Below are 14,949 nucleotides of genomic sequence, written 5' to 3'. Positions count from 1 at the left end.
ACATATAATAATAAATCAACTCAGCTGTATATGTAAAGATTTTCAAATCTGGTCCCTATGACTCCAATGGTGGGGGAAGACGGTCGGCACGCCCCGCGGCGAACGACGGCCCATCGGATGGCAGAAAATACGTTATTTCCTGATGGGGAGGCGGAGAAATTTAATGACAGGGGTATTGGTGGAAAAGTTTTGGAGACATTCAGGAGAGCGAGACAAGCTTCAGTTCAATCGATTATGTTTGGAGCTCCCTGGATCTGCAGACGATGTATAAATACATGTCTAAAGCCTGGTAGACGGCGACTTATACGATTCTCAAGCACTGGTAAAGGTAAATAGGCAATTCCCTCAGCCACGTTCGAACATGGTCTCACATCAACACAGCAAATCATGCTTCCTTTTCGCCGGCATTGCTCGCGCGAGCGCGCAACATGGCCTTGGAACACGATCGATTGAGCGAAGAAACGGCCGAGAAGTTTGATTCCAAGATCGCGAAACGAGTGGGGGAATTGAGTCGCGTCACAGAGGCTCTGAAAGAGTGGGAAGATACACAGAGCTCCATCGAAGAGCTTCGCGGCCTCATTCACGATCCCACGACCGACCAAGAACTGCGGGATCTCGCAGAAGATGACCTGGCCGAGACACGAACCCAATTAGAGGAATTGTCACAGAAGCTAGCTATTTCGCTTACGCCTAAGCATCCGTTCGAAGACATGCCTTGTCTGATGGAAATCCGGCCCGGGGCAGGAGGAGGAGAAGCAGCGATATTCGCGAATGATCTATTACGGATGTATAAGGCGTACTGCACGCGGAAGAAAATGCGCGTCTCGATGATGAAATACGAAACGGCGGATGGGGCTGGGGATGGCACCGGCCAAGCACCTCTCTCAGAAGCTATCCTAGAAATCGAGAGTGCAGGCGCATACGGACAATTGAGAAGCGAAGCTGGAGTCCACCGTGTGCAGCGTGTGCCGGCGACTGAAGCCAAAGGACGGGTGCACACAAGTGCTGTTAGTGTACTGGTTTTGCCCAGCTTGCCTTCGAATGGGAATGAGGGCCAGGAATTGAACCAGGCGGATTTGACGGACCCTGAGAGCGATTACTATGTCAATCCTACGGATGTGCGAACGGATGTTATGCGTGCACGAGGAGCAGGTGGCCAGCATGTCAATACTACGGATTCAGCAGTTCGATTGACCCACATTCCTACCAATACCGTTGTCGCTATGCAGGACTCACGGTCACAGCATCAGAACAGAGAGAAAGCATGGCAGTTGCTCAGGTCGAAGTTGGCGCAGGCGAGGAGGGAGGCGAGGGAGGAAGAGGTGGCCAAAGTGAGGAGGAGTGTGATGGGAGTTGCACAGATGGGGAGAGAGAATAAAGTGAGGACGTATAATTGGCAGCAGCAGAGAGTCACGGATCACAGGAGTGGACTTACTATTCACCATCTGGATGATGTTATGGAAGGAGGTGACCAGCTGGATACGGTAATTGACAGTGTAAAGACCTGGTTTGGAGAGCAAGAAATGCTCTCGTTGCTTGCTGAGGAAGAAGAAACGAGTAAAAAGACAAAATAGAAGGAATAGCTCAGTCTGCCTCATTCGATCTTACAATGTTACCCTGTACAGAGATGAAAATGCACGTGAGTCGTGAGAACATCCGTGAATCTCTTCTTTCAGCCGTCATGGATAAATGAAGCCTTTCAACCCCGCGCCGCCTATGAACTTTTAACACCACCTTGTCTTACGAAACTAGAATCGCCATTTGTCCTACATTCAGCTCCAAAATGCCACGATGCCGCCGTCTGAAATTTACACATCGGTCCCCAATGACGAGAACTCCAAAGAACAACCGCGCCTGAGACCACACACCCGCAGGCTCTTCTCATTCAGTGGCTCCAGTATCTGTGTCTTCTCGTGTCTCTTGACACTGACATTGATATCTTTCGGAGTGGGCTTTCACGTAGGGAGAAAATGGGACAGTTGGGCGTCGAGGAAGGCACCTTGGGAGATAAAGAGGGAGGATGGACTGGTAGATCCGCAAGTGATTATTGGTGCCAGTATGTACATCAGGGCAGTACACCAAGATGGCGCTGATGAGAGAATAGTCCCTAAGAAAGAGCTTATGTTCCACTTCCCGTCTGGGTATGAAGATGAAGGGACTGAGGGAGATGAACTATGGAACCATCTTATGCCCCGTAAGTTTGTAGAACTATATATGGGACATGTAATAACGGGCAATGCAGTCGGCTCGGGTTTCCTGCGTGTCCCTCATCCGAGGAGATATGCTATGCCGCGGAGTAAGAAAGTTGAGAATGATATTGAGGAGGCCGAGATATATTCGGTGTCAATGACACATCAATTACATTGCTTGGTATACAAATTCCTCTTCTATTAGATCCGTAAACTAAGACGTGTAATAGGGCGTTATAAGAGACATAATGACCAAGTATTCCAAGGGAGATAAATCGAGGTTTGCAGGCGCTCATGGGTATCACTGTCTTGACTATAGTGAGTTCTCCACGCTCCAACCTTTTAGAGCAGTTAAGTAACATGGGACTCAGTTCGGCAAGCAGTTCTATGCGCAGGAGACACGACCCTAGATCATGCTGAGATTGAGTATAATGCAGATGGGAGTGAGCTGAAGTATGGCTTCACTGGAGCTAATGCTACGCATCGATGTAGAGACTGGGAGAGTATTAAAGAGGTGCTGATTGAGAAACGACTGGATAACAAGACCGGAATACTGTTTTAGAAAATGATCTCCTATTTACTCTCTCGTATTGCCTACGAGAAAGATAACGCATCTTGGACTGGCAAAATCATTTCATTATACTGCAATCTCAAGGCTGCTGCGTGTGAGGTAAAAAGATATAATACTGTACTGTAACGAAGGGATTCTGTTCCGCGAATGCCGTTGTTCCGCAAATGCCGTTGAAATCGGCAGATTGGCGCGGTGGCGCGCGGGAAGAGATTCCACAGCGTTGAACGCCTTTACTTCATCAATACCTCAACAACATCTCGACTTTCGAGGCAGAAGACGAGAAGACGCGGAAGAACATTAATGCGCCCTGTTTTGATTGCTGGAAAAGCTTGTCAGCTTCACATCCCATTGTTTATAAGAGATTACCGGTACTTTACCAGGTAATTATTGTTACCTAAACGAGGAAGGTTATCGCCAGCCGATTGATTTGCGCCGGTACTGTGATAACGGTAGAATGTTGTCAGAGAATCATCTCAAGCCTTTCGCAGATGGAACCCGCCGCCGTGGGAAAGAGGCTTGTGGCATTTGTTCCAGCAAGGAAGCTGCAATCCGGCGGCAGCTGGAACTAGGGATGAGGCTACACTAGAAGCGGCATATAACTTGTATACTTTGCTACAAACGGCAGGTCCAAATGCCACTTTAACGGGCTAGGCTGATCAAAGCTTGGACGAACCACTATCCACTGAGAGCAGAGAGCTGTATCTCCAAGCGATGATCTTGGACAGAAATGCGGTATTCCGATTGGAGCCCCAGCACTGCACTGCACCTCCCATGTCTGGCGCAAGGCACGAGAAGCACGCCTGCGTACCCCTCCACGGCGGGGCCGAGGATTGGCTCAGTCGATTAATATGGGACAAGGCTTTATATCTTATGCAAGGATAGTACTTCGGAGTACCTGAATAGTATCTTGCACCCTCGTCATTAAGTTCTTTTGGCCGGGGGAGCTACTCATTTCTCAAGCTGTGGAAGGAGTCTAGAAGAAAATAAAAAGCCTTGTCCCCCCCCCGCCCCAGTTTGTCCTCTTCCGAGAACGATAAGAGATCCTGCTTGCTTCGTTGGTTTGTCAGTTCTTGTATATTCTTGTAATTCAAGTTTCCGATTGACCAATCTCTTGTCAAGATGCGTTTCTCAACTTATCTTTCTGCATTGGCAATCGCAGCTGGTCTAGTATCCGCAGCTCACCATTCGGGAAGAAGCTTGAAGCATGTAGGCAAGGCCGACAAGCCGCGGAATCATGTTAAAAGATCACAACCTCAAGGCCAGCAACAGACCCGCAGAGACACTTCTCGATACCTCACCAATTCCAGTTCGAGTAAGAAGAAATTTGATCCCAAGTTAAGGCTCGTACTTATATACTTTTAGAATACGTCGTTAATGGAACTGGGATTCCCGAGGTGGACTTCGACATTGGAGAAAGTTATGCTGGTTTAATGCCAATTTCAAAGAAGAAGAATGAGACCAGAGAACTATATTTCTGGTTCTTCCCTTCTGAAAATGTCGATGCCTCAGATGAGATCTTGATCTGGCTCAATGGCGGCGTAAGTACTCACAATTTCCATGTTATAACAACAGTCTCTGTGGCTTGCCAAACCGAAGTTGTGCTAACGCAATACTACAGCCAGGTTGCTCATCCCTCGAAGGTCTTCTCCAAGAAAACGGCCCCTTCATTTGGCAATACGGAACGCTCAAGCCTGTGTCTAACCCATATACTTGGGTAAACCTTACCAACGTTGTCTGGGTTGAACAGCCAGTTGGTACTGGGTTTTCGCAAGGTACTCCTTCTGCTACCAGTGAAAAGGATGTTGCAGAGCAGTTCCTTGGGTTCTGGAAGAATTTCGTGGACACCTTCGAACTGAAAGGACGTAAAGTTTTCATTACTGGGGAGAGTTATGCCGGTTACTATGTTCCTTATATCGCAGATGCTATGCTGAATAAGAACGACACCAAGGTGGGTTTGCCTAGACTCGCAAAATAAGGGAAATGCTAATAGATCTCAGTATTTCAACGTCGAAGCTACTATGATATATGACCCTTCAACCTCATCTGACGTTATTCAAGAGCAGATCCCAGCCGTCCAGTTTGTCGATTACTGGGGAGGCTTGTTCCCATTCAACGACACATTGTATGAACCCTCGCCCCTCAGGTTCGTCAAGATGCTAACAGGCCTCTAGTAATGCTCAAATCCATAACATGTCAGCCTCCTGCGGTTACGACGATTACATCAGCAAATACTTGACCTTCCCTCCTCCTGGGCCTTTGCCAGCTAAGCTTCCAGGCACTGATGAGAATGGAGATACCACCGACGAATGCGATGTTTTCGATGCCATCTACAACGAGATCTTCTACGTGAACCCCTGCTGGGATATCTATCAAGTTGCTACAACTTGCCCCGAGCTATGGGATGTCATGGGCTTTCCCGGGTCCTTCAGCTATCTCCCAGCCGGAGCAGAAATCTACTTCAACAGAACCGATGTGCAGAAAGCCATCAACGCGCCTCTGATCGAGTGGGACGAGTGCACGAACACAGAAGTGTTTGTAGGTGGTCAAGACAACAGCCCCCCATCCGGTCTGAGCGTCCTCCCTGGAGTTATCGAACGAAGCAAGCGTACTATTATCGGACACGGTGCTCTCGACATGGTGCTCATCTCAAACGGCACCCTTCTCATGATCAACAACATGACGTGGAACGGTGCTCAGGGCTTTCAAAGCAAGCCTTCTGATCCGTTCTACGTGCCCTATCATTCCGAGGGCTACTCGCCGGATTTCGGAGAGAGTGATCCCGCGCTCTCAGTCGTCGCCGCGTCCGGCGTTTTTGGAACCACGCATACAGAGAGAGGTTTGACTTGGGTCAGCGTTGATCTTTCCGGTCATAGTAAGTCCTTTCCTTTCCCTCTTTCCGAGTAAATCAATCTTCTCTTCACTAACTCACACATCACAGTGGTCCCACAATACGCACCCACAGCCTCCTACAGACACCTCGAGTTCCTCCTCGGGCGAATCGACTCCCTCTCCAGCACCGTCCCCTTCACCACCGATAATACGCCTCAACCAGACGGACCGCTTGGATTTGGCACCGGTCCACCTACGAGGAGGACAAAGATGTGAATGCGAGTATAGAAACTCATGCCTGGACAGACATGTGATTTTGAATTCGCAAGGTATGTTATAATTATAATATATGAAAAAGTAATATATATGATTTATGGTTTATGAAACTCCTTATATGGAGTAAGATGATTTCCACTTTCAGAAGACAGGTAGGCAGATGAATATCAGTCAGTCCATGCATCTCGCTCGGTATATGTTATATATATATACACCATACCCTGTCTTACAAGCACCTCCAAACCCAACCCAATCCAGTCCAGCTAGCCACGACGGATACAATACAATCATGTGAATCCCCCCTCCCGCTTACATGTAAGATCTTACTGTACTATAACCGAAAGGAAAGAGAGCTTTAATTTAAGCTTACTGTAGAATTCATCTTATCTAATCTAATCTCATTCCTAACTTATAGTACTGTACTGTATAACATACTTCATACCCCATAACTCATACTCACTCACTCACTCACTCACTCATGCATCGATAACTCCGTATACATACTTATACTTTAATAGCATAGCATAGCATAGCATCGTCATCGCTAATTAAGTAACAGTTAATACCTAACTCCCGTTTCTCTTTTTTTTCTTGGTGACAGACAGTTGCTCATAAGTATCCCAACGGACGTATAGCTAGCATATATAATAGGTTGTCCATGTTGCCACAATAGTCAAACAAAAATTATAATTCATGACACGTGTTTGAACAATAGTAGTATAAGTGTATTTATTACTTTGCTACCTAAAGGCATCTATCAAGTTCCAAAGCAGAAAAACCAAACCCGCCATCCCAACCATCCCATCCCAGCCCAATCATATCATCAATTTCGTCATGTTATGTGTACAATTCATCCATCGCTTAAGAAGGAGGAGCGGAAACGTTCTGGGTTTGCTCGGCTCTCTGGACAGCACCAAAGCGACTGTTGCCCTGGTCGAAGATCTACAATTATTAGCACGTCTTGTCATAAAAGAGAATCAAGCGAGTCACTTACAGCATAGATACCCTTGAGGAAAGTATCACCGAGAATATCAAAGGTCATGGTACCTCTGGATTGAATACCTCCATACACCATGTTGCTGCCCGCATCCGCAAATCCAAGATCTTCCTTCTGAACAGCAAATTGCTTGTCACCGACAGCAAATGTAACAACCGGGAGATTGTCTGCGGTGGTGCTGCTAGGATATGTCCAACCCTGCTGTTGCGAATCGTAGGTACTACCTGGAATGGCATTGTAGATAGCTTGGCAGACATCATCAGAGACCAAAGCGAGAGTGGTTCCAGTGTCAGCGATGGCAGTGTTTCCTGACTGTGCAACAGACTTGCCGTTCACGGTTGCGGACGTGGAATCGAACATCCAGAATCCCTGAGAACTGTCGATTGGGGTATAAGCAATATCTTGACCGGAGGCCGTGACAGTTGCTTGGTCAATGTAACCGAAGGTGTAGAAAGATTCTCCCTTATCAGGCTCGTTGGCGTCACGCCAACTACCAAGCTTGGCTGTGAAAAGTTCGGCATTCTGAGGGATATCTTGCTGGGTAATCATGTTCTCAACAGGGGTTGCAACAGCTTTGGGCGTAACAGTGTTGATGGAGCCAAATGCGAGACCGAGAAGTCCATCTCCAGCACCCTGAACGAACTGGGCTGACATCTGCTTCGCAAGCTCAATAGATTGGTTCTTGACTACGAGTCCACCAAGATTCACGTTGTCTGTACCAACATCACCGGAAGCGGAGGAACTATCTCCATATGAGATCTTCCAGGTTGAGCCCTTCACAGCCTGATATGTAGACGATTTTGAGGGGTCGAAGATGGTATGTCCTTTACCTTGCGACTTGACAGAAGCGGAAAGCTCGGTAGACCAGACCTAGGAATGAGTTAGTGGTTGGGCATGCTGCTATCTCAAATACATATATTTACCCATAGATCGGCAGAACCGGTATCGAAATCGAGGCTAAGAGTTTGAGCGGGCGTACCGATTGCTACAGGGCAGAGATATTCGGAATCGTTCTGCTGGTCATCTGCACCAACCTCTCCAGATTCTTCACCCGTGGCAGCAGCGCCAGAGGTTGTTGAGCCATGCTTCTTCTTTGCAAGAACTCGTTGAGTGGTAGCCTTACCACCCACCTTGTGCAGCAGACCATGGTGGCCAGACTGGGAGACTTTGTTTAGCTGGAAGTATGGGCCAGGCTTAGTGGGCTCGAAACCCCACTTGTTGAGCAGGTAGACTGTTGAGAATTAGTATGGTCATATATGATGGAGGAGCATTGGAGTGCTTCCAACACAGTTGGGGGGAGAAAAAGGGTGAACCTACCATAGGACTTGGTGCCGGATCTCTTGTAGTTCTTGTTGGGGATAAGCTTAACCTTCTGGAGACCTTGAAGAGCAGACATATTGAGATAGTCGTTTGGGTTTGGTAGATAAGAGTTGTTTGCTGGTGAAGTAGGAAATTGTATGTGTAGGTTGGATGTGAATGGGATGTATGAGAGGGGTATGAAGAAGGGAAGGCTAAGAAAGAGGCTGGACACCTGCCTATATACTTACTTGGATTAGGTCTGTGAGTTAAGCTGGCCTGTGTCTGGTGATCGCAGACAGGAGGGAGGAAGCAAGAGTCAAGCTTGCCTCACAGTTGCCAAAGCAGCTAGGATGGATGTATGGTTACCTCGAGCTCTGAGGAGCTGGAACGGCGTCATCGCGCCTTCCGAAGCTAAATGAAGCTTGTTACGGAGTATCATATCGTACAGGACAGTCAGTACCTTACTAGGGTCGCTGGCGTGGACACTTGTATCTGGGACGAATCGAACCCGTAGCCGCCCGCGAATATGGGGCCGCTGGGTGGTTTATTAGTAGCAAATCCAGCTCTGGAGATGTTGACTATCACTGGAACTAGATCTCGTACCCCCCACCTCGACCCGATTCGGCGAGCTTGGGGCGATGTGCTGTCTCTGGTGGCTATGTCGTTCATGCCTCCACGCAGCTTGTTTCACTGTGCCAAGGTCACCCAAGGGATACTGGGGAAGAAACAACGAGCCGTGTGCCGTGACTCTGGGAAGATGTGATGCAACAAGGGGGAGTTTATCGGCAATTCTGTATACTGTACTGTACTTTACTAGAGGGGTACCTGTCCTGTGCCTGTACACCCACCCACCCTACATACCATACATATCGACTGACAACCGAGTTAGAAACAAATACTCAATACCAGTAGAGATCCTTATCGCGCGCTTTGAAGACTGATGATCCTGCTTGCGACTGCACTCCGTATTTCATGCGCTGACGAGTCCTAGGGCGACTTTGACGTCATAAAACTTCCCCTCTATTGGCCTGAGAGATACTGTAGATGCTTTTGATACGTTTAAACCAGAACCTCTTACACCAGGTTGATTTAACGTTGGATCAGGAACATCAGCTGAAAGTGCAATACAGTAGCAGCGCACATCATAGAAGAATGTACGTAGAGACATCCATCCAATGATCAGGTCAGATCATAAACCAAACGCGTACGTATACCGAGTAACAAACAAGATGGCTGGCTGGATTGCAATATTGATCGTGGCCATCCATGTGGGTTGCAATCGATTCCCAGCTTCCTATCTCGGACGATTTCCACTGAAACATCATTCGGCAAGAGCGGGCCCGCCGTTGGAACATCACATCCACATCTCCCAAAAGACCATCCTGAATCCAGTTTTGGAGCTGGCGGCCACCACTCCACTTCCACTTTCACTTCCCCTACGGCACTTTACCTCCACATTCCGTCGCAAGCGGCAAATCTCGACTCACTCAAAGCCTGAAAGTAAACCTGTCTCTCTCTCTCTGCGCTGCTGATCTTATCGCACCTATTTCTATTTCAGGCAGAGGGAGAGAGGCCGTTCCTTGATCATTTGCTATCCACCTCTGCAGATGATGTATGTCTTGCGGCGATACCATACTCGCATGTACTGTAGGCATGCATGTCATGCAGTGCAGTACGCGGCACATGGCGAAAGCTGGGTGAAACTGGTTTGTATCTATCTGTGCGACGTGAATGAACGTTGCGAAGGGATGGATGATTGGGTTTTGTGTCACTGCTGCTTGCAACAACGCCGTAAAGTATGGTATAGATGCTCGAGGAGAAAGTACGGGACTGTTGGGGAAGTACATACGCGGCTAAGGTAGGAAGTCATAGGGTACCGAGTAAGACACCACCGGTCCTCTTCCCTGCGCAACAACGCGAGCCACAGTCCACAGTCTACCAAGTGCAGATAGAGCCTCGGTAAGAACTTGTGTTTTAAAAAGGACGTTGATCCAAGGTTTTGTAGCGAGGTAATACAACCTAGTCGTGGCTTCTGTCAGACGGAGCCGTGCCGTGTACGTGTTTCAGCCCTATGATATAATACTATAACTTATAAGTCAGGTATGATATCCAGGATATCGTATTTTCAAGCAGAGCTTTCCTTGTACGTACATACCAGTAATAGGTCAAAAAATAAGTTTATGTGATACGATGCACGAGACATAAGGTTTTTGCTGGTGGGAGGTTTGAAGGTTCACGCCAATGAATGTTCTTTTGGATCTAGACTATTGCACAGGATACCGGTGAACGAGGCGTAGCATGACAGGTGATATATGTGTGAGTAACACGGAAGAGAAATAGTATGGTGATAGATTGATTGTTTGAGTCTTTGGAGAAACAAAGTGAGAAGGTAGGTACCTAACTAAGCTTTTAGAATCAAACCAGTGACCACTGGTACAGACATACATATCGGTAGCATTTAAAGAGCTGAGCTTAGAGCAAGGCTTCAAGTAGCTGGGTATTTATCATTTATTCATCAACATCCTTTTCAAGAAGCTCCCGCCTTAGCAGCCTTCTTTGCATCTATCTGCTTCTGCTTCTCTAATTTCTTCAATTGGTTTTTCGTCATCCCTCCCTCTGCAGGCACTTCACTCGTTTCTCCCACCTCCTTAGCCACAACTATAGGATTTGGATTCCCCACCCACTGCAGCTTCTTTTGCGCAAAGAAATCAGCCACCAGTTCGTCCGTGACAGCGGCCCGTCTGCCTTGGAAACTCTTAACATAGGTCTGCAATTCCTCAATACACTTCGCCTTCAGCTCCCCCGTCAGCATCTTCCCGGTTGTATACGCAACCCGTATGCGCTCCAGCTCCTCATCATCTTCCAAAAAGAACGTCAGGTACTGAAACGAAACATCCTTCTCGGCATCTCCTCCCAGTTCCCTTTGCTCAGCCTCCGTCACCTGCCCACCGGAGAAGGCAAATCGATTGATCTTGTTCTTGATCTTATTCGGCTCGTCTGTCATGAAGACGGCAGAACTGTCGACCGAAGCACTCATCTTCGATCCAGGGCCCTGCAGAGCATCGAGGAAGCGTGCGTGGATGAGTGCCGGTTTGGCAAAGTGCAGGCGCGCTGCTACGTCCCGCGTCATGCGGAAATAGGGGTCCTGGTCGATGGCACAGGGGATTAGGCAGGGGATTGCATTTGTCTTGGATTCGTCCTCGCCAAAGATGTGTGGGAAGGAAGATGCGAAGGAGGTGGCGCCTTGGACGGCTCCGAAGTGGATTTTGCCAATGCAGGAACTAGTCCAATTAGTAAGTAAGTCATGTCAAAAGAAGTAAGGTGTTTTCTTACCTGTCGTTGAATCCAAAGACTGCTTTTGCAACATTGTAGGTAACGTGCTTGGAGATTCGAGTTATATTTCGGTACCATGCTCCACCCATATACTCGTAGTCGCTAAATATGAAAGTTTTTTTAGGATCGAATCCAACGGCAATGATATCCTTCGTGTTGGCAATTGTAAATTTTTGTACGTCCTCAATCGTCCGCTTCTCTGAGAAAAGGTACTTCTCATCGTCTGTAAGCATAATGATCAATGGTACATCGAATACATCTTGCAACCACCTATGAGTCATTAGTAACAGCCCATATCAAATTGCTCCAGAATTAAAACAGAATCTGCCATTGCAATCCAGGGAATTAGAAATCCTTACTTGGTAAATTCGAAAGGAACCGTATGTCCAATGTGCATACTATCACTGCTCGGTCCTCGCCCTGTGTACAAAAAGAAAGGCTCCCCCCTCTCATGACGATCCAGTATCAAATTTAAATCCCGATGACTGAACACAATTCCCCTCCGCATGAACCTATGAGGCCGATGTCCAGTAACCTTCTCGAACCTCGCCAGATCCTCCTCCAATATCTTCTTAGTCCCGAACTCGTCGATCAGAGTCAAATAATTGATTGCTTTGGCAACTCCATCGGCTCCAATTTCTCCAGCGACATTCCATGGATCAACAGTCTGTTTGGAGGCAGTAATAGTTGGCGCATCTGCTGCCAGTGCGGCGGTGATTGAGGGTTCTGGGTCTGCCATGGTGGGGTGATGATTCTCTTGGAAGGAGGGGTTTGTTGATCGCGTGAATGTGGGATGAATTATTTTGCCGGAATGGTACAAACGAATCCGTCAGCGGTGAGTCAATGGTGTCACGTGATAATCGTACAATATTTGCTGTCCTTGGACAGAGAGAGTCTTACATGAGAGGTTAAATGTGGATGGAATATTAATATCTATAAAAGTTTGTTTATAAAATGCAACATGTTTCAGGAGGAAGAAGTCAACAAAGAATTGCAGCTTTCATCTTACCCCAGGTTTCGGGCGGAATCGGGTTTAGCTCCCGACAGGGATTAAATAGTTCTAGTCGGACGATTGTTCTTCATCTCCCGCATCATCATCACCCGATTTCCCCTCAACAAAATCCCCTTCTCTCGAGCGAGTACAAGTATCTCACGCAAACATCTACAAATGCATCACTCATAATGGTTAAATTCTACGAGTCCTCCTATTCCTACGACTACTCTTTCCCCGCCGTAACCCTCGCGTACTTCCTGCGCTACCCCAATCCCTACAGCACCCATGTGCTCTCCACCGACGTGATCTCGCGTTCCATCGACTCCGCGGGCCGTCTGCAGACCACGCGCCTGCACAGGAAGAGCTCGAAGCTGCCCTCTGCGGTCTTGAACCTGCTGCCGAAGAGCGTGCTGGGGAGTGTACGTGGTGGGCGTTCCGAGACCTTCATCTTGGAGACCAGCACGATAGATGTGGAAGAGGGATGGATGCGCACGGAGAGTAAGAATCTGGATTGGACGGGCATCTTGAGCGTGGTGGAGAAGCAGGAGTATAAGAGGCTGCTGCCTGTTGACGAGGGTGATGATTTTAGTGTTGGGGCTGGCACGACGAATGTTTTGAGTACGGTGGTGTGCAGGAGTCGGTTGGGGGATCGCTTGAGGGCGAGGGCTACGAGGAAGGGGGAGGCTGCTCCGGTTGAGGGAGAGGAGGAGCCCAAGAGAAGCTTCTTTGCTAGTTGGAGTAAGACGGGGATACAGCGAAGTATTGAGGCGATTGCGAGTCGAAAGACTGAGAGTCAGTTGGGGAAGAGTAAGGAGGGTATGATGGTTGTGTTGGAGAGACTGCGGAGGGGTGGTTTGGTTGGGGTGTTGGAGGGCATGAGGAAGGACCAGAAGTTGGTTTATGGACAGGGAGGAACTTGAGGAAATGATGCAACGAATGTACAACGTCGACAAGGGCTCCATATCTTTTGAGAAACCAACGAGCACATTTCGGACTCAGGTTTGGACACTCGTTAGGCAATGCCTTTTGTAAAATACACAAATATTGGGAGCGAGGAGTCTGGGTATGCGGGAGTTTGTTCTATAGCCTCTCCAATTCGATTTGTACAACTTGGATTACGATGTTTAGGTCCTATTCATATTTCTTTCGTGGTTGATTAAAACACTACTGGAGGGCTCTTTGATATACCACAAGGCTTCATACTGAAAATTCGCAGAGCTCAACCAATGCTTCTAAGCTAGCGGCTGTCGACCTAAAGCTGGGCGAATGCCACACATGTTGTCTAGCACGTAAGTTTGTCTTGGGTCCAAGGAAATGCCCTAGTTAAGGAAGACGCCCCTGTCGATCGAGAGAATATGGTTCGGAATAGCTAGACTCAAGAATTACAGACTTGTCATAAATTGGATCACTTCAATCATTTTTGAGATTTCAGTTCGATGTAGGACCTGTACCCAATTAAGTCTCAAGTACCGTGATAATGGAAGTACTGGTTGACTCGAGATGTAGAAGTGTGGGGAAATAGAATGAACAATACTGTTATTGTCCTGTTGGTGTTATGATTCGGCACAGAACAGCCTACATAAAGAGAGCATTGTTCGTATGCATGTAAAACCCCATTCTCAAAGAGCACAGAACAGCTATGTACAAATACATTCGCGCACATATATAAAAAGTTCAATTACCAGTGAATGCTTTCTTGCTCCAAATCATTCACCCACCTAAACTATCTAGCTACCTTATAAATCTTTCAAATATGATCACACCTACACAACATCAACACCGGACCCCGTCCAGAAGTAACCTTGAGTTATTGATATCTATCCTCCGCCTACGTTGCCAACAAGCACCCTCGTACAAAGAAATAGCCTTTCTTCTAACAAAGCTATGGCCCACCGCAATGGTCAAGCTCGCTAAAAAGGCTGTGCCCAAGAGAATGCAAGCGGAAGTACTAGTCTCAGACAAAGGAATCAAAGAATGGGTATCTGGATACATCGAAGAGATATACCTACTGGGAGAATTACTAGAGTCTGACTCTTGGACCACAGCCAGGGACGAGCCGCTGAGTATCGTTAAAGTGGTATTGAAGCTCACTGGCTTGAAACAGCTGGGATACAACGCCAAAGAGATGGACAAGGACGGGCTGAGATGGCAGAAGAAGTGGCAGAGCGAGGGTGACTGGAGGTATGGTTCCACCCCTATTCTACCCGTAGAGGAGACCCCGAAGAAGATACTAGATGTGCCTCTCCCCGTTGTCCTCCACCCGACTACCGAGCAGAACGCATGTCCACCTAGCCATATCCCTACGGCCCAGAAGACTACCAAAAATGATTCTCCCAACCTGCACTGCTCGTTCTCGAAGGAGCACAGAGGAATGTACAAGGCATTTAACAATCCATGTAGCTACTCCCAAGAGCAACGAAGAGTGTACAACCCATTTGGCACCAGCAAGAGAGACTCTGAT

General features: G+C 47.7%; 5 protein-coding genes across 5 annotated transcripts; 3 read left to right on the top strand and 2 right to left on the bottom strand.

Annotated features, from left to right (window-relative positions):
- Positions 1-428: 428 nt before the first annotated feature.
- prfA (Peptide chain release factor) lies at positions 429-2,751 on the top strand (the record flags this gene model as incomplete). The annotated part of the gene is made up of 6 exons (XM_031146026.1): positions 429-1,557; positions 1,626-1,639; positions 1,753-2,194; positions 2,243-2,370; positions 2,420-2,507; positions 2,561-2,751. The coding sequence occupies 6 exons, from the start codon at positions 429-431 to the stop codon at positions 2,749-2,751; spliced, it is 1,992 nt and encodes a 663-aa protein (XP_031008373.1).
- A 1,128-nt stretch (positions 2,752-3,879) lies between these two features.
- LHYA1_G001038 (putative serine carboxypeptidase) lies at positions 3,880-5,865 on the top strand (the record flags this gene model as incomplete). The annotated part of the gene is made up of 6 exons (XM_031146025.1): positions 3,880-4,072; positions 4,123-4,298; positions 4,379-4,708; positions 4,758-4,882; positions 4,932-5,632; positions 5,699-5,865. 6 exons carry the CDS (start codon positions 3,880-3,882, stop codon positions 5,863-5,865), a joined length of 1,692 nt encoding a protein of 563 aa, XP_031008372.1.
- An 861-nt stretch (positions 5,866-6,726) lies between these two features.
- pepA (Aspergillopepsin-1) lies at positions 6,727-8,258 on the bottom strand (the record flags this gene model as incomplete). The annotated part of the gene is made up of 4 exons (XM_031146024.1): positions 6,727-6,807; positions 6,860-7,732; positions 7,786-8,093; positions 8,180-8,258. The coding sequence occupies 4 exons, from the start codon at positions 8,256-8,258 to the stop codon at positions 6,727-6,729; spliced, it is 1,341 nt and encodes a 446-aa protein (XP_031008369.1).
- A 2,430-nt stretch (positions 8,259-10,688) lies between these two features.
- Positions 10,689-12,233, bottom strand: wrs1 (Tryptophan--tRNA ligase, cytoplasmic; the record flags this gene model as incomplete). The annotated part of the gene is made up of 3 exons (XM_031146023.1): positions 10,689-11,442; positions 11,495-11,764; positions 11,854-12,233. 3 exons carry the CDS (start codon positions 12,231-12,233, stop codon positions 10,689-10,691), a joined length of 1,404 nt encoding a protein of 467 aa, XP_031008368.1.
- A 443-nt stretch (positions 12,234-12,676) lies between these two features.
- Positions 12,677-13,408, top strand: UPS1 (Protein UPS1, mitochondrial; the record flags this gene model as incomplete). Its single annotated transcript, XM_031146022.1, has 1 exon — positions 12,677-13,408. One exon carries the CDS (start codon positions 12,677-12,679, stop codon positions 13,406-13,408), a length of 732 nt encoding a protein of 243 aa, XP_031008371.1.
- Between the last annotated feature and the right edge of the window lie 1,541 nt (positions 13,409-14,949).

Source organism: Lachnellula hyalina, assembly GCF_007821495.1.
Source record: "Lachnellula hyalina strain CBS 185.66 chromosome Unknown contig00016, whole genome shotgun sequence".
Taxonomy (NCBI): domain Eukaryota; kingdom Fungi; phylum Ascomycota; class Leotiomycetes; order Helotiales; family Lachnaceae; genus Lachnellula; species Lachnellula hyalina.
Note: the sequence above shows the minus strand (reverse complement) of the source record. Positions and strands in the feature narration are given on the sequence as shown.